Consider the following 21611-nt stretch of genomic DNA (forward strand, 5'->3'; position numbering starts at 1 on the left):
ATACTGCAAATACCCCGCCCCCCCCCAACTGCATTATCTATAATCCAGGAGTCCGGGGCATCCAGAAAAGTTGAACACTTTGAATAAAACACTTCACATTTCTTCACAGTACAGCACATTTATTTTATTTATGTAAAACAGGGGTGTCAAACATAAGGCACAGGGGCCAGAATAGGGCTGTAGGAATGTGGCCCATGGGACAGGTCTGGGAAATGCGAAGTAAAGAATAAACATTTGGGCTTTTAACTGGATTTTATTTATTTCTTACAATTTTAGCCCAATGACAGATTTCTTTAGTTTACTAAAAGAGCATGTCTTTATCATGTAGAAAAACTAAGATGCACTGTTGAGATCACACACCTTTCTTTCCTGTGTTAAGAAATCTTGAGGATTAAATGGTAGTTAAACTTTTTTACAGTGACAGAAAAGGGAGTTTAGTTTGTGCAGCCTACTCAGGGTTAGGGTTAGATGTAGAATGAGTTGGACATCCCTGATCTAGGAGATCTCAGCTGTAAATTGGGGTAAATGAGTTTCCAAAAGCTCTTCATTTCGATTGATGTTAACTTGTTATGCTGGTTTTCATTGTCCACTTTGTCAGACCATTTTTAAACACTTCTCTAACATTTTCTACACCACGTGATTAATCGATTAATAATTAATCTAGTTAAAAATGAAAAATACATTGCATAGTCGTTGCCTTTACTATGTTAGCGGTCACATTTTGTGTGGAAAAGCATCGCTATGTAGCAGTCGCACGTCTCCTCTTATCACTCTTAGGTGGAGTGACGGTTGTACTCGTAGGCAGGATGCATCCCGTCATAGTGGAACTCCCTCCACTGCTCGGTGCTCTCTCTGCTCCTCTCGTTTTGCTCTGAAAGTAGAGGAGGAGAATTTCAGTGAACGAACTCTTCTTTTTCACCTGCGTCCGATGAAAATGCTCCACGTACCGTCATGTTCCTCCTCAGCGTAGCTCTCAAACTCGTTCCGCTTCTCCTCGTGAAACTCTCTCTTCCGCTCATCTGCAGCCAAAATCTGCCTCTGCTCAGCTGCAAGCACAGCAAGTATGAAATGGTCAGGTTTTCAAGGCGTAAGAAGCACGAACGCCAAAATCTTGTTTAAGGTGATGTAAAAGGAAATGATTAATTGGTAGGAAAATTACTGAAGCACTCATTTACTTGAGTCCAGTTTTCAGTGTGACTATCTGGACTGTTTCCTTTGAAATACGAGCTGCATTTAATGCGTGACTTCAAAGTACAAAAATGTCAGAAGGACAAGTATTTATTCTTGAGAAGAGTCAATAATCCCAGTTGATGCATGATGTCGTTTGTCGAGGTTTGAGCTGGTTTTATTTAGGTACTTTAGTCCAGTTGTGTCTCACCAGTCATCTAGTTGGATAAAGAAATGAATCTGCAGGTTAGTGAGACGATTATTGTGATATTAAAGAACAAAAACAAAAGTCGGCCCAAACTGGGTCATAAAAGGATGGAGGCAGTCAACAGCCACACTCATGTAGGCTGTCTTCATGTTGTTTGATGAACATCACAGCAGAAATCAAGACTGAACATTTTTTTTTTTCCAATTTTCTTTTGTCCAATTTTGATGAGTATGTGTAAATTGTAGACTCGGTTTGGTCTTGTGCTGCTGTAGCTTGTAACCTGCTTCAAGTTACAGTGTAGTGTGTGTTCAGAGATGTTCTTCTGCATACCTTTGTTGTAACAAGTGGTGATTTGAGTCACTAATGCCTTCCTATCAGCTGGAAAGATGGAGCTGCTAGGAAGTAGAAGAGTAGAGGCATGAAGTTGTACACTGCGTACAAGTGCAGAAAAATACAGCAGCTACAAAAGAGAACCAGTTTAAATTTAATGCTCACATACTTTTACACGCACTCACACAAGCTGTTAAACATCACAAAACTGCTCCCTCAAACAAATCCACAGAACTGAATCACTGCGTCCAGGGACACTTTGAAAACACGGACGAGCTATAGACGCCTAAAGCACTGAAGAGGAGACAGAAGACTTCTGTATTGTATTTCAGGCCCCCAACTGACTTCTAAAAGTCTCACGCTGACTCGCTATTCACACATTACAATGTTCCAAAAAAGAAAGATGAAGAAGAAGAAGAGGAAGAAAGCGTTTGCATTGCACTGCTGAGCTTTGAAAAAAAGCACAAAGAGGAAATTTCATAATAATAATAAGACTTGGAATGTAACTGCTGTGTTTGATTTCTGTAACAAAGACTGTGAAATGCGATCGCCTGCTCTCACACTGGCATCACTTGAGGAATGGGCTGTTTCTTCATCCAGGGGATGAAGATTTGTGGCAGCGATTCAGTTTTACATTTTAACCTACTTGGGCATATAAATCATCATTTTTAACCTTTGTTTAACCAGCAAATCTTTTCAAGCAAGCCAAAATTATATAAGCTATCAGTTTAACGTGAGCAAACCATCACCCAAGACTTTATGTCCACAAAGATCTAGGTACTGTGCTGAAGAGATGTCAACTGAAGGAAAACTGTGGCCTTACTGTACTTTCACGTAATACCACTTAGAACCACAAGATGGGGGAGGGTCTGTGCTGACGGACGTGGGTTACTGACCTGGCAACCTGGCTGCCCCTGGGTGGGTCCGGGATGGGCATGAGGTTCTGGGGGCGCTCCGTCTCTGGGCTGGGGCCCGGGCCGGGCCTCGGGGGCTTGGGTCCTGGTTGGTGTGTTGCCGGGGTTGTGGGCGGGTGGGTGCATGGGGGCCCGGCCCTGGAGCAGGGTGCCGCCGGTGCGTCGAGCCGCCTGGGGGGCTCTTCAACTGGTGGGGGGGATGGTCACATCTTGCAGGAGCTTTCTTCTCTTCAGGAACTCTCTGCAGGAGGGGGAGATACAGGAGAGGTGGAGGAAGATCTCAGCCTGGGCGTTTACCGTCTTATGTAGTCTGGAAGATGTGTGGATGGTGGGGTGGGTGCAGTTTTCTCTGTGGTGGGGTTGGGTGGACTGTCCAGGGCTCTGTGGAGCCGGAGGGCGCTACTGCACTGGGCCCCGGTCTGATGGGCCTGGGCCCCCCTTCCCTGGCGGGTCGCGGAGGGTGGGAGTGCCTACTGGGGTCAGCGGGGGAGCTGGCCCCAGGGAGGGGTTACCTGCCCCTCCCTTCCTTCCCTCCCCATCTCCAGCTGCCTCCCTCTTCCCGCTCCTCCACAACCACCCACACATGCAGGGCCTTGGAGTGGGGGTATGTCACCAGGGTGCAGAGGAGGCTACCCCCCCTGTCCCCTTCTGGCTGCCTCTGCCTCAATTTTATCCCACAACTTAGACATTCACATTATTCACACTCTCATTACACATACATATAGGATCTTGGGGGTGGGCACAATCACGGAGTCCAAATTACCATCAGGGTGTATACCTCACCCCTGACGTCGTTGCCCACCTCTCAATTTTAAATACACTTAGTCATTGAGGGCTAGCAGGAGGGACCATGCGCTTACCTGCTGCTCCTTGGCAGGTAGCTCCATGCCCTCCTGGGTTTTAATTGCACCTTAGAACACATATGCATCAACACTACAATGAGCGGGTGGAGGGAGGTTTGGAGTCTTCTCCCACCCCCATTCTCTGCGGCCTGCTGGAGCGGGAGGGCTAGTAGGAGGAGTTGGCCGTCCGACTGCGGTCTGGGGTGTGGGGCCTCCCTGCTGCTGCGGAGTCGGGGTGGTCTGCCTCTCCCCACCGCAGGGAAAAGGGTAACACCACCTGGGTCTGGGTGCAATTCCCCCCTCCAGGGGCAAGGGTACCTAGACCCGGTTTGTAGAGTACGCTTGGGGAGTGTGATTGTGTGTACAGCGTCTCTTTATGTCTGTCTCCACGTTGGTTGAGTGTGGAGTGAGTGCATATGAGAGCATGAGGGTGGGAATGGATGTTTGTGTCTGTGTGTGCCTGTATGTCTGTGTCTATATGTCAGGTTGGGTATCAGACGCCACCTCTCTGGGGACACCTCAGGCCCTCCAAGGTTTGGAGGCCTATCTCCACCCACCACCACTTCCCCTGCCGGTGGCGGACTCCCTCAGGTGTCGGTGTGTTGGTGGTTCTTTGTGTCTGGGGGTGGGCGTCCGGGTACACACCGGCTCACTCCTTGGCGGCCGCTTGTCGGGGCCTGGGGCCTGGGGCTCGCTCGGGCCCCTTTGGAGGTGGGGTGCCCCCGGCCTCTCGGCCTGGGGCTCGGTCACTCAGGCACAGCTGGGGGCCGGCGGAGCTCACGGGCGCGTCACTGCAACTCCCCCTGACTTCTGCTCCGCGGCTGCTGGGCGAGCCCTCATCTGGGACTCTCCTCAGCTCTTACTGGAACAGTGGCGCGGCTGCCCCTCTGTTGGTCTTCCATGGTCTCTTGTGTTCTGGGGGCCTCTGGATGTCTGGAGTTTTGATCTCCTCCATACCCGCTTCACACCCTGGAGGACGGGGCTGTGGCCCCCCCACACTCCCTAGCAGATCATTACATGGAGAAACCTTTGGAATGCAAGCATGCTGATCCACACAGGTATGCACACATGGGTATTCACAGACGCGGACTAAAGCTTTCTTGGCTGCTACCTCAAAGCACACTGTGCGCTGTCTATCTTGCGTGCTGCACAATATCGTTTATTATTTAGTAAATATTGATATCTATGACTAGCTAGTTTATTGTGATGGTGCTTTGTTTTCTCTATTATTATGTTGCTCTTTGTTGTTTGCTGTCTCCTCTGTTTGTTTTTTTTTGTTTGTTTGTTTTTTTTTTTTCTCCATACAGGTGACCCAGGAGTTCTTTTTTTTTTTCTCTCTCTTCCCCCCCCTTCTCACCGTCTCTTCTCCCCTTTGGTTTTCTTTCTTTCTCTCCCCCTCTTTCTCTCATTCATTCCCCCTGTCCTATTTATTTAAAAAAAAAAAAAAAAAAAAAAAAAAAAAAAAAAATGACAAAGGATGAACTGAAGCTCTGCCATCACGTAATGTCGCATACTGCTGTTTCTGATGTCATTTAAGAAAAAAGAAAAAAAAAAAAAAGAACCACAAGATGGTGCAGGTGTGTCATTGACTGATTCCTCAAACAATAATCTAATACACTAACACTTTCATTCTTTACAGATGCAGCAGAGGAAATTTGTTCGCTGTGTGTGCAGTGCTAAGAAAAAGAACCTATTTTCTGCTCAGTTTCAGTAAAATCCCATGTGACTGAAGCACAATATGTCTTGATGCATGCTCAATCATCCAGGTAAGTAAATCCCCAAAAGTTGATTCTGTTCATCTGGACGTAGCGTTTTACGTGGGAAAACGTTTTGTCACTCATCCAAGTGATTCAGTCTCAGCTGACTGCAGGTTTCCTCAATCTTATAAACAGTACATTTGCATGAGGCGCATTTGCATGAGGCACAATATGTGGCGTTCACCTCTAAACACTCAGCGTGACGACTGCGTGAAGAGTTTTAGGACAGAGACAAAATTTTGGCACTGCGATAAGAGCTTTGAGCCATCCATGCAAAGTGCCGATTACACACTCCTTCTGATAACATCTCGCCCTCCTAAAAATGAACTCTCCTAGTAGCAGCTATCACAACCACAACAGGCATAAGACAGGATTTTTTTTCAGTGTGCAATTTGCAAGAAATTGTGTGCCACAGACACGTTTGCGTGACACATTTGAATATTCTCCTCCTGAAAGTGATGAGGAGAATATTCTCTCCTCCTCTTACAAATACGTATTCCATAAGGCAGACCACAAAAACACTCCTGTTTTTCACAGGCTGTTCTCGTTTATATGACGCCCATAAAACAACAGCGTTTGAACACACTGTGGCAAAATATGATGCGGGTTTTGTAGTTCATCTTCTGTACATTGTAGTTTTAACACAATGTCATATTGTTAGGAGAGACGAGTGTGAGAGTGTTCCAATTCTCACGGTGTTTCTCTTTTCCTAAGTCCTTAGCAGTTCTCTTACCCACTTTCCCTTGATCTCGATGATGTTTATAGTCAAGTCAAGGAAAAGAGGTTAGGAATAGGAGATAGGAGTTACCTTCAGAAAGCACCCTAGGTGTAGCTAAAACAAATCAGAAAATAAATGAGAATAATAAAAAAAATATATATCAGTGTGTAACACTTCCAGCTCTTCAAGAATCACAGACGCTCAGAAGGGTTGGCTTTTCACAGTTTACTGCAGAAGACATAAAACACATTCAACAGGTGTCTTCTGGTGGTACCGGCAATTGTAGCTCCCTCACAGTGCAAGCGCGCGCTGTCTTAACAGACTTACAATTAACTTTTTAATAAAGAAAAGGTGGAAAATAATAATTTCTCCCATTTTACAGTCTGTCATACTGAGCTTGTATACAAAAGAAATCTTATGACTAATAAAATACATTCCACAATCGTATAAAACAAAATAACAGGATAAACATAAATACCACCGACTAAACATTTCCCTCTAGTGGACAAATTAACAATAGCGCATTACATCTTCACTTGCTTGTGCTTTACAGACAAAATGGCTGTTAACAAGCTCACATACCTGCAGAAGACATAAAACACATTCAACAGGTGTCTTCTGGTGGTACCGGCAATTGTAGCTCCTACAATGTAAAGCAACATCACAAAAAGCACAGAAAAACGGTAAATCCAAACACATTTCCTGCTATGCGCAGCAACCACTAGGGGGCTGACAAAGACTAACTGCCAAAGAGCATAAATACGGCAGAAACACTATTTAACAGCAACCCGCCTTTGTTTCAGTTACACAGAAACTTTCTAATATCAATATGAACCTATATACATCGACATATATAACTTATGTAACAACATTCACACCAGAAACCATAAAAATGCCAGAGCCTTTCATTACCGGACTTACCCTCACAGTGCAAGCGCGCGCTGTGAGGAGCGGAAGCCTTAGCAGCTTCTAAACGTTAGGGTGAGATCCGGTTTCTGGGTTTTCAAAATAAAATACAATTTAAAAAAAAAAAGATAAAATTCACACTTAAAATGATAATTAAGAACAGGTAAGTGCATGTTTTTCATATGTATTATTAACTCTGTTACACTCACCCCCACTGAATTTTATCAAATTTGAGCCCCAGGTACCCACACTAGTATGCACCAACCAACCAGAGGTCAAAAATCACAAACACCAACTAAACGTATCCCTAAGGATGAAGTGGGGTGGGAGCAGCGCCAAACTCCCAACCCAGCAACTGGCAGCAGGGTGCCCGAAATACACCCTACTAATAACCCCTTACAAGGTGTGTACCATGGCTCAACAGAAAGAGAAAAAAAAAAATGTAGAGTACATAACAGCAAGTACAAATCCCATCATTCAGGTAGGCATATAAACAGAACATTTAGTTAGAGAAGGACGGGATCAAGGACTTACAAACTGACTTCACGTCAAACCTGTCACGAACCACGACTTGATTTGACATTGTCTGGATCAGTCTATTCACAGGTTTGACAAGTCGCCCAAGTCTGGTTCTGATCTGGGAACCATTCCCGGTTTGGCTATAGTCAACCATTGGGGACTGAGCAGCAATGGCAGGAGCAACTACATCCACCACTACGTCAGGTGTAGTAGAGCATACTTGTACACCCTCCCCACAGCTCGTAGCAATATTGACCTCCTGGGACGCCATGCTAGAACCGGTTTGGTCAAAGTTCACTTCAACAGACAAGGCCGATGCGGCTGGCAAGACTGAATCCACGCTTGAAACATCAGTAACATCTCCCTGAGACCGGCTGGACTCCGTCAACTGCGACACCCATGCAACTGTCCTCTCTCCAGGGTCCAGAGGTTCAGAGATAACCTCCAGGTCAGCTGTCCCACCCATGGCATTGGGTGAGCGGTTACCATGAGCACCAACACAGCTCACAGCAGGGGCATTCAAATCCCCCTCCCCAGACGCAGCCCCATCATCATCTTCAGGCGCCGTGTTTACATCCCACGTAGAGGAGACGTGATCCGAGGTTCCAGCATCATCCTCCAGGGGCAGGAAATTCGCCACCAACAGCAGATTCCGGTGGACCACTCTCTCTCGTCCGGAAACAGAATCACGGATCTTGAAAGTGTGAGTATCATGGTTCACATCGATCACGGTGTAGACCGTTGACTCCCACCGATCAGCAACCTTCTTCTTTCCCCTCTCTTTCTTGTTAGCAACCAGGACTCTGTCACCAACCTCAATCCTGGAACCCTTCACTCTCCTGTTATAGAGTTGCGAGTGACGACGCTTCTCCTGCGTAGCTCGGGTGCGTGCAATGACCATTGCTTCCTTCACATCTTCCCTGAGGGAAACTACATACCTGTCATAACAGGTAACAGCAGGATCGCTCAGGACAGAGCGGAACAGAATGTCAACAGGCAACCGGGGCGTGCGACCAAACATTAGGTAAAAGGGTGCAAATCCAGTTGTCTCATGTGCGGTGCAGTTGTACATGAACGTCAGAGTCTGTAGCCGACGTGGCCAGTCCACTTTCGAGTCTGGTGGTAGGGCACGAATCATTCCACCCAGAGTCCGGTTGAAGCGCTCCACACTGCCGTTCCCCATCGGGTGGTAAGGTGTCGTGTGTGTCTTCTTCACACCAGAGACCCTGAGGAGCTCACTTATCAATTGGCTCTCAAAATTAGCACCCTGGTCGCTGTGTATCCTTTCCGGAAACCCGAACACACAGAAGTACCTGTCCCAGAGAAGCCTTGCAACCTGTTTGGCCGACTGGTCCTTGCATGGGAAGGCCTGCGCCCAGCCAGTGAAGTGGTCTGTGATGACCAAGACGTCGACGGACTTGTTGTGTGAGGCCTCAGCCGACCAAAAGTCGATGCAGACCAACTCCAACGGTCTGGACGAGGACACGCTGACCAAAGGAGCACGTCCCTCCGGTTCGATAGTTTTACTGACTACACAGCGCTGGCATCCCCGTACATGGTCTCTCACATCACGCCCAAGGTTCAACCAGAAAAATCTCTTTCTAGCCAGGTCTAAACTCCTGAACTGGCCCTGGTGACCGGCATCATCATGGATTCCTCGGAGGACCTCAGCCTTCAACGAGTCAGGAACCACGAACTGCAGTCGTCTGTTACCTGATATCTGGTCTCTGGAAACTCTGTACAACACGCCGTTGTTGAGGACCAGCTTCTCCCAGTGGCTCAGGTATCTTTTAACAAGGATTAGGTCCCCTACCCGCTCTCTCCTCGAGGGTCTCCTGTGTCTCTCAACGTAGAAGACGACGCGGGAAAGCACTGCATCCTGCAGCTGTGCGTCCCTAAGTTCTCTCTCTGAATGGGCAGGTAAGGCCTCCAGACCGGGGGACACCATCTGTGGCAGGTGATGTAAAGCCTCTATTGCTCTCCCTCTTGGGCCGACATCCCACTCGACATGTGACTGCAAAACAGCTGTGACAGCATCTTCAGCCAGAACCAAGGGATGCAGACTCTGCGTGCCTTGGGACATGATGGAAGCTCCACCACCGGATCCACCACTTGCAGTCGGTGGACCACCGAAACGCCCCCTGGATTGATGCATGTGAAACATCTTTTGCCTCATTAAGGAAGTCTGCATATCTCTCAGCCAGCAGTCTGTCACTTACATTATCCTTCACAAAAGGCAATCAGCTCAGGGCATCTGCCACAATGTTCTGACGGCCTGGGACATATTTAATGTCAAAGTCATAGCTTGCAAGTTTAGCCACCCAGCGTTGCTCACAACAGTCCAGCTTTGGCTTGGTTAAAATGTGGGTCAAGGGGTTGTTATCAGTCCAGACGGTGAACTTGTGACCTTTGAGCCAATGACTGAACTTGTCGCAGACCGACCACTTTAACGCCAGAAACTCCAACCTGTGTGCTGGATAGTTTCTTTGAGACTGAGACAGGGATTTGCTGGCAAAAGCAATCGGTCTGGGCTTGGTTCCACCGTCCTGGATTTGAGCCAACACTGCTCCAATGCCATCCAGTGATGCGTCTGTCGAAAGCAAGAAGGGGCGAGAGAAGTCTGGGTGAGCCAAAACGACTGTATTTAACATCAAGCTCTTGAGCTTCTCAAAAGCCTCCTCTTCTCTGGATGTCCAATCCGAAGCACTCAACTTCCTGCATGGCCGCCTCACCTTAGTTGTTCCCTTGCCCTTCTTCACAGCACCTCTCAGGAGCTCAAACAGAGGTCTGGCAACAGCAGAGTACATGGGGACAAAGTGTTGGTAGTAATTAATCATCCCCAAAAATGATCTGACCTTTCGTTGGGAAGGAGTCACTCCATCAGTGTCCATGAGGTCCACGCTCCTCATGTTTGCGATAACTTCGACTTTGGATGGGTCTGTTGATACCCCATTTTGATCGATGATGTGACCGAGGAACTTCACGGATTTCCTCAGGAAGAAGCACTTTCTGGGGGCCAGCTTCAAGTTATGCCCGCGCAGCCTCTCAAACACCATTTCCAGGCGCTGCAAGGCAGTGTCCTCGTCTGGAGCAAACACCAGGAGATCGTCCAGGTAACACAACAGGCTCAAATAATTCTGGTCACCAAAGATGCTGGTCATCATGCGCATGAAGCTTGCAGGGCTGTTGCACAGACCCTGCGGCAGCCGATTATACTCATATAGACCCATGGGCGTGGTGAAGGCAGAATATTTCCTATCATCTTCATGCAGCGTCATGTTGTAGAAGCCAGATGTCAAGTCCATGGTACTGAACAGGCTGTTTCCCCCCAAAGCAGCCAGACAATCTGCTTGATGTGGAAGAGGATGGGCATCCTTCAGGGTTCTCTTGTTGAGCCACCGGAAATCGTTGCAAATGCGTAGATCGCCATTCTTCTTCCACACGAGCACCAATGGTGATGCATACTCACTGGTCGATTTCCTGATGATATCCCTCTCCTCCATCTCAGTCAACACTTGTCTCAGCTTCTGGTACTGGCTTGGGGGCACACGCCTGTAGGGAAGTCTGAAAGGTCTGTTATCTGAGAGGCGGATGCGATGCACAAAGTTTTTGGCTTCCCCACAGTCGAGATGATGGCGGGAAAAGACATCCTCGTACTGCAAAACCAGGTCAGCCATCCTCTCTTTACACTGTCCCGATGTCTCACAGGACTCTATGTCAACATCACCAAGCCCAACAAGTTTGAGTTTCTCCGTCATGGAGGTGGGCGTGACTTGTGGCGACATGGCCGACTGATGGCTGCTAGCCAGAGTTGTCTCCTGGAGCGCTGAAGCATCAAAGTCCTCGAGCGCCACACAGGAGTACACATCTGCTAGTTTGGCGTTACGTCGCAGATGTACAGGCTGCTCAGACATATTGATCAGTTTCAATGGGACCCATCTATCACCCCACAAGGGAGTAACCAATCTAGCAACCAAAATCCCTCTGGGTGCTGAGCGGGATGACGAGGGCTCTGTCATCACTGTACTGCCAGGGGAGACATTGATGTTCTTTGGTAGTTTTCCCCATACCAGATATTCGCGACCCGGTTCAAGGGACACAGCTGAGTTACACCTAACCGTGCCCACTTTGTCCGGGACGTCCGAATCTTTCCATGGGGTCAAACCAGAAAGCATAGACAGAAAGTTTTCAGTCTCAAGGTTGGTCTTAGAGCAATTACTGAAGACCGTGTTCCAGTAGGGCTCACAACGTTTAGACTGGTGTAATATGTGCTTAATGACGTTCGTCCACAGTATCAGGTCATCAAGCTGCCCTTGAACCACCAGGATGGGAACTATCATTCTGCAGCCATACACCTCCATTTCCACATTGACGGCATACTTAGGCTTCACACGTAGTCCTCCACACCCAACAAGGGTCACATCCACTTTGATAACATCTTGATCAGATATCAGTCCAGACTCACGCAGAGTCACCTCGGCTGCTTCATTCATGCTGCAGGCCATGGATCCACTGTCCAGCATACCACCCATTTTCAAAAGCCCACCGAAAGTGACGGGAGTGTAGAAAAGACTGTCACTATTGCCGACTTTGTGAACGTTTTGGAAGATAACTTCAGAATCTTTGCATTTTTGTCTTGCCTCCTCATACACTGACTCCGCATCACAGGTATCAGCAGTTTGGGAGTTTCCTGTAAGACCTGCACTGCCTCCCACCGAATACAGGTCGGTTAGTTTCCCTCCGGCTGGACCTGGGTAGACGTACTAGCCGGGCAAGACAACCGAACATGGCCAGGAGCAAAGCATGAAAAGCACAGTTTGTCAGATAGGCAGTGTGATACTGTGGTATGTCTTGGATCACTGCAGACTTTGCAGGCATCCTCCCTCCTCCGTCTATTTCGCGAGAACTGATTAAACGCCCCTCTCCTTGGTGTCTGAGTGTTGTGGTGCTGCATTCTCTCCATCATGGCCTGAAACATATCCACCATCTGACCCATGAGCCTTTCCTCTGACTGTTGAAGATTTTGACTCACCGCAGTCGAAGGGGAGAAACTCAGACTTCCGACGAGGGGATCTCGTGTTGCAGTGGTGGAGGGGAACGAGTCCACTAACCCCTGAAAACCTGAGGATGGGGGCGAGAAGCTTCGGGAGCGTCCCTCCGGCACAGCAGCTGCAGGTGAGGCGTTCGGGTGTACGGTGGTGATCGTAGAATTATAGCCCTTCAACTGTGCAGCGCCGCTGGCTCTACCATTAGCACTCACCTCCCTTTGATAATCATCAATCCTTTGTTGTACGTCTCGAGCAGTCCACTCATGGACAGGCTTGCACTTGAAGACATAAGACAACTCGGGGTCAGGACAATGTTTCACAAACATACATGCTACGTCATGAGTTAAAGGGGTCGCTGTCTGCCCCTGTCTGCGTAGCCCCTCTATGGCTAGTTCAGCAGCCTTGTTCAGTCTTATCCAATAATCTACCGGGTTTTCACCCCTGGTAGGGAGCGTTGCATAAAAGTCAGCAAGAGGGAGGCACGATGAAGAATCACTGAAGTAATGGCGAAGGACACCAAAGACCAGATCAGGTTTCTGTTTGACATCAAGACCTGGGTCACTACGAAGAGCCACTCTGACCACATCTCTGGCCTTCCCCATTAAGTGGCTAATAATTTCGTCAGCCTGGCCATGAATGGGGACCTCTTGCTTCCACAGGTAGGTTGTTGCCATGTCAATCCAGTCCTGAACAGAACATCTGTCTGTGCCATCACCCCTAAAAATTTGAAGCTCCCTATTGGGCTTAACATGGACAGTTACATGTGGTACATCTCGAGCGGTACTGTTACATTGCTCAGTTTGAGTCTTAGAGTCACCAATCAGGTTCACAACGCCAGCTGACAACAGTTTAGTAACAATGGATTCACCAATCTGGGCTCCTATTTGCTCAACCATGTCAGTAAAACTGTGTACAGTATCACTGTCTCTAATTGGAGTGGAAACCTGGGGCATATCACCCACACCCCTACCGATGGGAATAAAACTCGGGCTTTGGCCTAGCCCAGTGTCACTGCTCACAGGACCAAACTGTGTGACATTACTGGCGTCAACTGCATGAACTAGTCCGGCACCTCTACCCTTAGGTAGTACTGGAGTGACAAATTTATCCATCGTCAAATCACACACTTAAGATAATAACTGCATGTGCACTCCGTTAGGGAGAGAAAAACAAACAAACCCAGAGATAAAAATAAGAAAAATAACAGTATAACAGTAGCAAAACGAGGGAAAGAAAAAAAAAATTATAATAATAATGTCCAAATAATTTGAGTGTATAACCACACGTTGTATATCAAAACACAGACACTTTCACCCTTGTCTTATTTCAGTCACACCCCTCACCTTTTTGTTTGTTTTTTTTTTGGGGGGGGGGGGTTTCGCTTGTTTGGGTTTTTCTTTTGTCTAAACTCACTTGGTTACAACAACCCACATTCAACTTGTGAACAGCAGGGGAGCAGAACAGCAGCCACGGCGATGAGCATCAAGCTGATCTGAAGATCCGAATGGTCACGGCACCAGTGTAACACTTCCAGCTCTTCAAGAATCACAGACGCTCAGAAGGGTTGGCTTTTCACAGTTTACTGCAGAAGACATAAAACACATTCAACAGGTGTCTTCTGGTGGTACCGGCAATTGTAGCTCCCTCACAGTGCAAGCGCGCGCTGTCTTAACAGACTTACAATTAACTTTTTAATAAAGAAAAGGTGGAAAATAATAATTTCTCCCATTTTACAGTCTGTCATACTGAGCTTGTATACAAAAGAAATCTTATGACTAATAAAATACATTCCACAATCGTATAAAACAAAAATAACAGGATAAACATAAATACCACCGACTAAACATTTCCCTCTAGTGGACAAATTAACAATAGCGCATTACATCTTCACTTGCTTGTGCTTTACAGACAAAATGGCTGTTAACAAGCTCACATACCTGCAGAAGACATAAAACACATTCAACAGGTGTCTTCTGGTGGTACCGGCAATTGTAGCTCCTACAATGTAAAGCAACATCACAAAAAGCACAGAAAAACGGTAAATCCAAACACATTTCCTGCTATGCGCAGCAACCACTAGGGGGCTGACAAAGACTAACTGCCAAAGAGCATAAATACGGCAGAAACACTATTTAACAGCAACCCGCCTTTGTTTCAGTTACACAGAAACTTTCTAATATCAATATGAACCTATATACATCGACATATATAACTTATGTAACAACATTCACACCAGAAACCATAAAAATGCCAGAGCCTTTCATTACCGGACTTACCCTCACAGTGCAAGCGCGCGCTGTGAGGAGCGGAAGCCTTAGCAGCTTCTAAACGTTAGGGTGAGATCCGGTTTCTGGGTTTTCAAAATAAAATACAATTAAAAAAAAAAGATAAAATTCACACTTAAAATGATAATTAAGAACAGGTAAGTGCATGTTTTTCATATGTATTATTAACTCTGTTACAAGTGCATATCAGAAGAAAACAAAACAAAACACCCCTTTTGTGGGTAAAATGCTGCCCCCTACTGGTAAATGTTTTAGTGAAATTCTGCCAAGTACTGAATGTTACTTTCAACTGCTCCCTTATTTACAAGGGTTGTCACAGCAGATAGCTCCACATGTTTGCTTTGGTGGATTTTTTACACTGGATGGCCTTCCATCCAGTGTGATTGTGCATGCCCTAAAGAGATATGTGTCTCCTTTTGGGACTAAACAAGGATCTTCCACTTGTTAGACAAATGCGTAACCACAAAAGAACCGCTTGAAATTCTGACAAGTATAATTACCTAATAAGTACCTTTAACCTATTGTGTTTTAATGGAAGGACAAACAGGAGAAATCAAGCACAAGAAAGAGAAAATGCAAAGTCCACACAGAAAAGGTCAAACGCCTGTGTTTGAAGCTAGGACCTGTGAAGTGTGAGGCAAACACTGTGTATGAATTGTATAAGTCGAAGACAATAGATGGATAGTTAGAAGAATTAAAACTTTCACTGACGTCTCCTAATAGTATGCAAAGAGATCCTCCTTGGATCCTTGATCAGCAGGTAGACAATGAAGAAAACACTCCTGTAGGGCAAGTAATGTGGATTTTATACCACGACTGTGTCTGTTGACATATTGTATGTATTTTCCTGCAGACAGTGTAAATGGACTGGTTCTTTTATAGTGCTTTTCTGCCCTGCTTGAGCACTCAAAGCAAGGCTTCAGAGAGGAGGAGGGTTTTCACCCAACGCAGACATATTTCTGTGCAGTCCTGCACAATCACAACTGCATGTTGCTGGACGTGGATGATACTGTGTGTTGGCTGAAAGCTGATTGGTTGATAAGCGAGCTGTAATAAGACGTTATGTCCAAAAATATCTAGGTATTGTGTTAAAGAGGTATCAGCTGAAGTAGAACTATGGCCTGACCTGCATGTAATACCACTTTGAACCACAAGGGGTGACAGCAGAGTTAGCTGTGACGTCTATTGTCAGACCGGTTATACCGCATACTTTGTACGCCGTTTCCATCGACAGCTGTCTGCTCGCTGCAAGTAGACAGACAACAAACAAATGACCACACCCTAACCACAATTTCAGCAAAGACGAACCACTCACACTGGAAAAGTTGAACAGCCTTTCACCTTTCATCAGAATTCCCAGCTTAAGTTGGCATGCACACGTGCGGCTGCTTGGAATTCAAGTTGTAAATTACCAAACTGAAAAAGATTTAGAGATTAATTTACAGAGCAGTATCTGTCACCAGCATGTGAAAGTTTATTCAGCACAGTTAGTACTGAGGTCATCTGACTTTAGTTTTATATTTTATCTCTTTCAGAATGGTAAATGGCCTGTATTTGTATAGTGCTTTTACTAGTCCCTAAGGACCTCAAAGCGCTTTATACATCCAGTCATCCACCCATTCACACACTGGTGATGGCAAGCTACGTTGTAGCCACAGCCACCATGGGGTGCACTGACAGAGGCGAGGCTGCCGGACACTGGCGCCACAGGGCCCTCTGACCACCACCAGTAGGCAATGGGTGAAGTGTCTTGCCCAAGGACACAACAACCGAGACTGACCAACAGTGTTGGTCAAGTTACTTGAAAAAAGTAATCAGTAACTAATTACCAATTACTTCCCTAAAAAAGTAATCCCGTTACTTTACTGATTACTTATTTTCAAAAGTAATTAATTACTTAGTTACTTAGTTACTTTTTAAAAACACGATTTACAACCTGAGTAGGTAATAAAGCGATAGATCTTTCAGCCCAATTCTACTTTTTCTGCATAATCCATCATACAAAATGTATTCAAATTCAAATTTTTTAAACTTGTTTTATTAGTTTTAACCTTTTAATTTTATGCATCAAGCAAAAATTTAATTATATGCAACATTCTCTGACTGGAAGAAATTTGTTTAATATTTAAACCTATTTTCTGCACATTCCAGCACATAAAATAAAATATTTTTGTGTTTACACTCAGTCTTTCAAATAGATGCAAGTAAAACACAGCAGAAAATAAATAAAGTCAAAGACTCAGCGGTCCTGTTGCTCTATTTTCACCTGTAAAGCAGGACTACGGTAGGCGGAGGTTTACCCTGGTGCAGGTGTGCCGCAGCGGTCAGTGGAAGAATCCACGAGTTTCTCTGTGAGTTTTCCATTACGTCGTTGCGCACTCGGTGCTTGTTTAGGGTTTTTTTCGCTGTAAAAAGAAGTTTTCTTCCCACGCACAACGGACGCTAATGTTTTTGTCACTTTTTATGGAATCAAACTCAAAGTAAGGTCAGTACTTCCACGCTTTAAACGCTGCACGCTCATACTCTCTCCCACAATCGATATGTGATCCATTGTTGATCTGCACACAGCTGTTGTCACTAACGGCGCACTCGCTTACGTCACTGTCATGAAACATTCTCGCAAAAAAAATCACGGTTTTAGTAACGCAGTAATGCAGCGTTCCTACGGGAAAGTAACGGTAATCTAATTACCGTTTTTGCAATAGTAATCCCTTACTTTACTCGTTACCTGAAAAAAGTAATCAGATTACAGTAACGCGTTACTGCCCATCTCTGCTGACCAAGCCGGGGCTCAAACCGGCAACCTTCCGATTAGAAGACGAACTGCCAACTCTTGAGCCACGATCGCCCCATTGAAATTGCACAGCAGAGCTAATCATCCATCATTTTATCCACCCTGCACATTACTGCTGACCTACTCCCACAAAAGCCAAACAGCATCATTTGTTGGACTGCGATGTCCATCTTTGGATATTAAAACTCTGACTAGAAACTATATGTCATCATATCTGCCAGCTGAAACAGCTGCCTCTATCAAATACTTCCCTTCAAAATTTCATCCAACTGCAGGACAGGTAAATGCCTTAATGCAGCACGAGAGGCTCTTCAAAGTGAGCAGCTTGTTTTTCTCACTTGGTACTTGCTTTTTTTCCCCTCTGACCCCTTTCTGCCTGTGTGTTGGCACATTCCACATTCAACTCACAACCACTCACCCACTCACTCATCCATCTCTGTCTTTTCAGTCTGTTCTCTGCTTTGTGCTCATTTTATTCCTCCTGTTTTTTCTGGGGTTTTTTGCACAAAGTGTCTCGCTGTTATCACACGTACGGCACATTATGCAACTGCAGTTCAGAACAGCAGCATTGTTGTGCGCTCTCACCTTCCTGCTGGTAAAACTGTGCATAACAGCCGGCGGTAAAACGCTCAAGAATGCCACACATTGTTCAGTAATGCGAATACGTTGACAGGAGCAAACTGGTGTGTCCCGCCCCGTGTGTCCTGCTGCAGCGCCAGGACAGGAAACTGAGGTCTGGGATGGTCTAAGTTCATGCCAGGTCCACAATAAGGTTAACAGCTGCTGGCTGCCATGACTATAAAATCCTTCAGGCTGCCATAAACATGTTCCCTCACAGCAGAGTCAGGAAACAAAAGGGCTGCATCTCTATGAGTCATCTCATCATTAATACAGACACCAGAAGTGCATTTTTAATAAAACAAGTAATACAATAAAACTATTTCAATACATTCATCACTGGGGTTCAGCAATACTCTTTCCTCCCCACTGCTGTCAGACTCCATAATAAAGACTTTAACTGATCAAGCACACACATCCATACATATGCAATAATACTAAGTGCAATAATCCTTTCTGTCATCGTTGTATTTTTACTCAGTTGTATATAGTATTTGTATTTGTATTCTATTTTTATCTTATTGTATATTTATTTTATTTTATTCTACTGTACATAGTATTTTATTTTATTCTATTCTGTACAGTTGTGTACTGTATTTATTCTTATTGTATTCTAATTTTTGCCTCATAACTTTTGCACTGTCCACTTCCTGCTGTGACAAAACAAATTTCCCACGTGTGGGACTAATAAAGGTTATCTTATCTTATCTTACTCTGACACTTGTTCCCATCACAGTATCAAACATCTTTATGTTCAGGATGAGGATGACAAATGTGTAAAACGTTATTATCTTTGCCTCGGCACCACTACATTTTTCACTTCTGCACATGATGAATGTTGAGGCTTGTGGATCTCAGAGATATTTTATCTGCCTGACGTATCAGGCTTTCTTTCAGTGCCAAAAAAAATAAAATAAAAATCTTCAAGTAACAGTGAAGATTTCCTCCTGCTCTTTTTAGTCTTCTGCATGTTCCTGTACTTCACCCATGCTGTCTTTTTGACAATTAAACCATCTTTTAAACAATCAGATATTCAAAGCTTTACAAAAAGCCCATTTCTAGGCTCATTTTTCTGTTTATAACCAACTACAGTCACACCTGGTGTGATGGCCTCAGCCACACATTGGTAAAAAACCAGTCCACTCACCTCATTGGTTTGGTTTTGCAGTTAAAAATGTATTTCAGTAATGTCATTCATTCATTTCTTCACTTAAACCTAACAGTGATATTATGAAGTCCGCACATAGTAGCGCTGTGTGGTTTCTAAAATGTATTTTGTCAAATTAAATGTATATTATATCATGGTTCTCTTTCTTTTGTTCAACCTGGTTTGGCTGTTTCCTGCCTAAGCAAAAGGCATGACTTTGAAAGTACAACGCCAGCTCAGCAGGACCAACTATGTGCGTGTCAGCAAGGGGGTGTTTTAGGGCTAGTTAGGTTATTTTGTGCTTAGTTAGTGTTTATTTCTGTTTCCCTTATTGTATGTTAACAGTTTGGCCAAACCACTATCCAAGTTACCCTCTTGTGTCTTTGTGTTTAAGTTGTGTATACTTTTTTTGCCTAGTGAATTTTCTGTAAGTCATTTTTTGAGTGGAATCATATTTAGTTTAGCTCTTTTATTGGGGTAAAATAAAATAGAACCCACCTTCAGGTTGTATTTCCTGTGTCCTCTATGCCTTCACTGCTTGGTCCCTCACATCTAGATTTAAACTTCTCTGAGAAGTTCCAACGTGATTTTAAATCATGACATAACACATAAACAGCTCTTCTGAGAGTCTTTAAGGACCTGTTGATGCCGGTAATTTGTCTGTCCACGTCCTCTTAGATCTGATTACAGCATATGACACTGTAGCTTATTTCTGTCACATCTTGAATTGTGTGTGGGTATTAAAGGTACAGCCCTAAAGCACATTTAGCAGAACATTAGCAGAAGTAATTTTTTCTTGTTTTTACAGGTAAAAGCTAGCATTTTCTAGCATTTTATGCCAGAATTGACCACAAACAGACTTCACCGTGCAAACACAGTCTGGCTGACCATGTCAGACTCCAAACGACTGCAAACTGACTCAAAGTGAACTCACCGTCCAGCTCATCCTGGGACTTCACACCACGTCTGCTGCGTCTTCTGAAGAAGTTTGAGGCATCGGCCTGCTTCATGAAGACCCTTTTCAGTGGACCTGCAGTGGAAGCGGGAGGGAGTTTAGTTCACAGTGTAAAGTGATACACAGGGCGATACGCAGGGAAAGAAACGCAGCTGATGCAGCCCCTGACCTTGAGGATCTTTGGTGCTGCCTGTGCTACCGGGCACAGCTGCAGAGCTGGCCTCCGGAGACCCTGTGTTGAAGCACAAAACATGAAAGGTCTAAATTCAAAAGGACTCCAGTTTTTCTCATGCCTGCAACCAACTAATAAGACAATTTTTTTTGGTAAAAAATCTCACTCCTGCATCATACTCACATGAAAGTGCAAAAAGCACAGTGAGGAGAGCCAAGAGGGTTGCATACGTCCAGGACATCTTTTAAACTCTGAAATACTGAGAGATGTGAGTGATGAAGAAGAGCAGGAGGGAGAGAGGGGAGTAAGACGTATGTGAGAGGTGGGATGGGGCGCCTGGGGCGATATCGACTGCTTCTCAGTGCAGGGAGGGAGTGATCGTGCAGATCTGATAAGGGGCTGAAACCAACAAACATGCCAGAGGGCTTCCAAGTCACAAGAAGGTGCCGAGGGTTTCATTTCAGCTCAGCAAACATGCTGCTTCTCTCTTTTTTTCTATGAATTTTAGTTGAAATTAAAATGACCTGAAATGACACAATCTATGGAACTATTGCATCAGTGACACTTGCAACTGTTTCATTAATAAAGAAGAGAAAACATACTGTAGGTGTAACCAGAAAAATTATAGTCCGAGCTGCTTATGCTCTGGCTTCCTGGATAATATTTGTTCCAGAGACGATGGATGGGAGACAACAAAAATACTGATGTTTCTTTTTTTTAAAAAAGTGACAGAAAACAGTTGAGGCCGGGAGCCGGAGCAGGGACTCCTTGCCAAATGTCTCCTTTGAAACGGGCCCCCTCAACAAGGCCGCTCTCTCTGCTAGGCAAAGAGTTGTGCAGGAAAGTATGCAGCCCTCTGTTTGCTTGAATTTCTTCCAACCTGTACTCTGGCCGGGCCCCAGAAAAGAGTGAATGTTTAAATTGTTTTGAGGGAAAATCCAGGAGTCGGGGGACTGGTGCTCAGAGAGATACGGAGATTCTGGAGTGAGGGTTTTGAGAAGATATGTGGTGAGTGTATTTTATTCAGGTAGGTGTGAAACAGAACAACATAGGGACTGAAGAAAACTGCAACATTAAACAGCAACAACAATGTCTGCGAGTGCATAAGGGGAAAAAAACCCAGTGTGCTGATAATACATGCATTTGGATTATATATTTCTAGACTGTGACTTGAATAATTTAAAGTTTTCTGTGACCTGCTCAGGGGCTACAGCTGCAAACAATTAATTTT

The 21611-nt window shown here is 45.3% G+C and overlaps 1 protein-coding gene across 4 annotated transcripts; it reads right to left on the reverse strand.

Moving 5' to 3' along the window:
• Window positions 1-108: 108 nt before the first annotated feature.
• ucmab (upper zone of growth plate and cartilage matrix associated b) lies at window positions 109-20705 on the reverse strand. Of its 4 annotated transcripts, none has more exons than XM_080875822.1 (5): window positions 20564-20705; window positions 20378-20440; window positions 20188-20283; window positions 948-1046; window positions 109-871 (listed from the first exon to the last, which is right to left on the reverse strand). In XM_080875822.1, exons 1-5 carry the CDS (start codon window positions 20619-20621, stop codon window positions 774-776), a joined length of 414 nt encoding a protein of 137 aa, XP_080731948.1. In that variant the 5' UTR covers window positions 20622-20705; the 3' UTR covers window positions 109-773. The 4 variants fall into 4 exon arrangements, with proteins under 4 accessions (XP_080731948.1, XP_080731947.1, XP_080731946.1 ...); XM_080875821.1 differs by lacking the exons at window positions 20188-20283; window positions 20378-20440; window positions 20564-20705 and adding exons at window positions 2602-2860; window positions 6519-6579; window positions 13841-14213; XM_080875820.1 differs by lacking the exons at window positions 20188-20283; window positions 20378-20440; window positions 20564-20705 and adding exons at window positions 2602-2860; window positions 6519-6579; window positions 13823-14213.
• Window positions 20706-21611: the final 906 nt, after the last annotated feature.

Source organism: Rhamphochromis sp. 'chilingali' (assembly GCF_963969265.1).
Source record: "Rhamphochromis sp. 'chilingali' genome assembly, chromosome: 2".
Taxonomy (NCBI): domain Eukaryota; kingdom Metazoa; phylum Chordata; class Actinopteri; order Cichliformes; family Cichlidae; genus Rhamphochromis; species Rhamphochromis sp. 'chilingali'.

Excerpts from the sequence above, each read along its gene's own strand:
- ucmab (XM_080875819.1), bottom strand. The coding sequence starts at position 6,635 with ATGTGTTTGGATTTACCGTTTTTCTGTGCTTTTTGTGATGTTGCTTTA. Across the intron at positions 2,861-6,518 it reads GTGTTTTATGTCTTCTGCAG|AGAGTTCCTGAAGAGAAGAA; the intron begins GTATGTGAGCTT and ends CCCCTCCTGCAG. Across the intron at positions 872-947 it reads CGCTGAGGAGGAACATGACG|AGCAAAACGAGAGGAGCAGA; the intron begins GTACGTGGAGCA and ends CTCTACTTTCAG.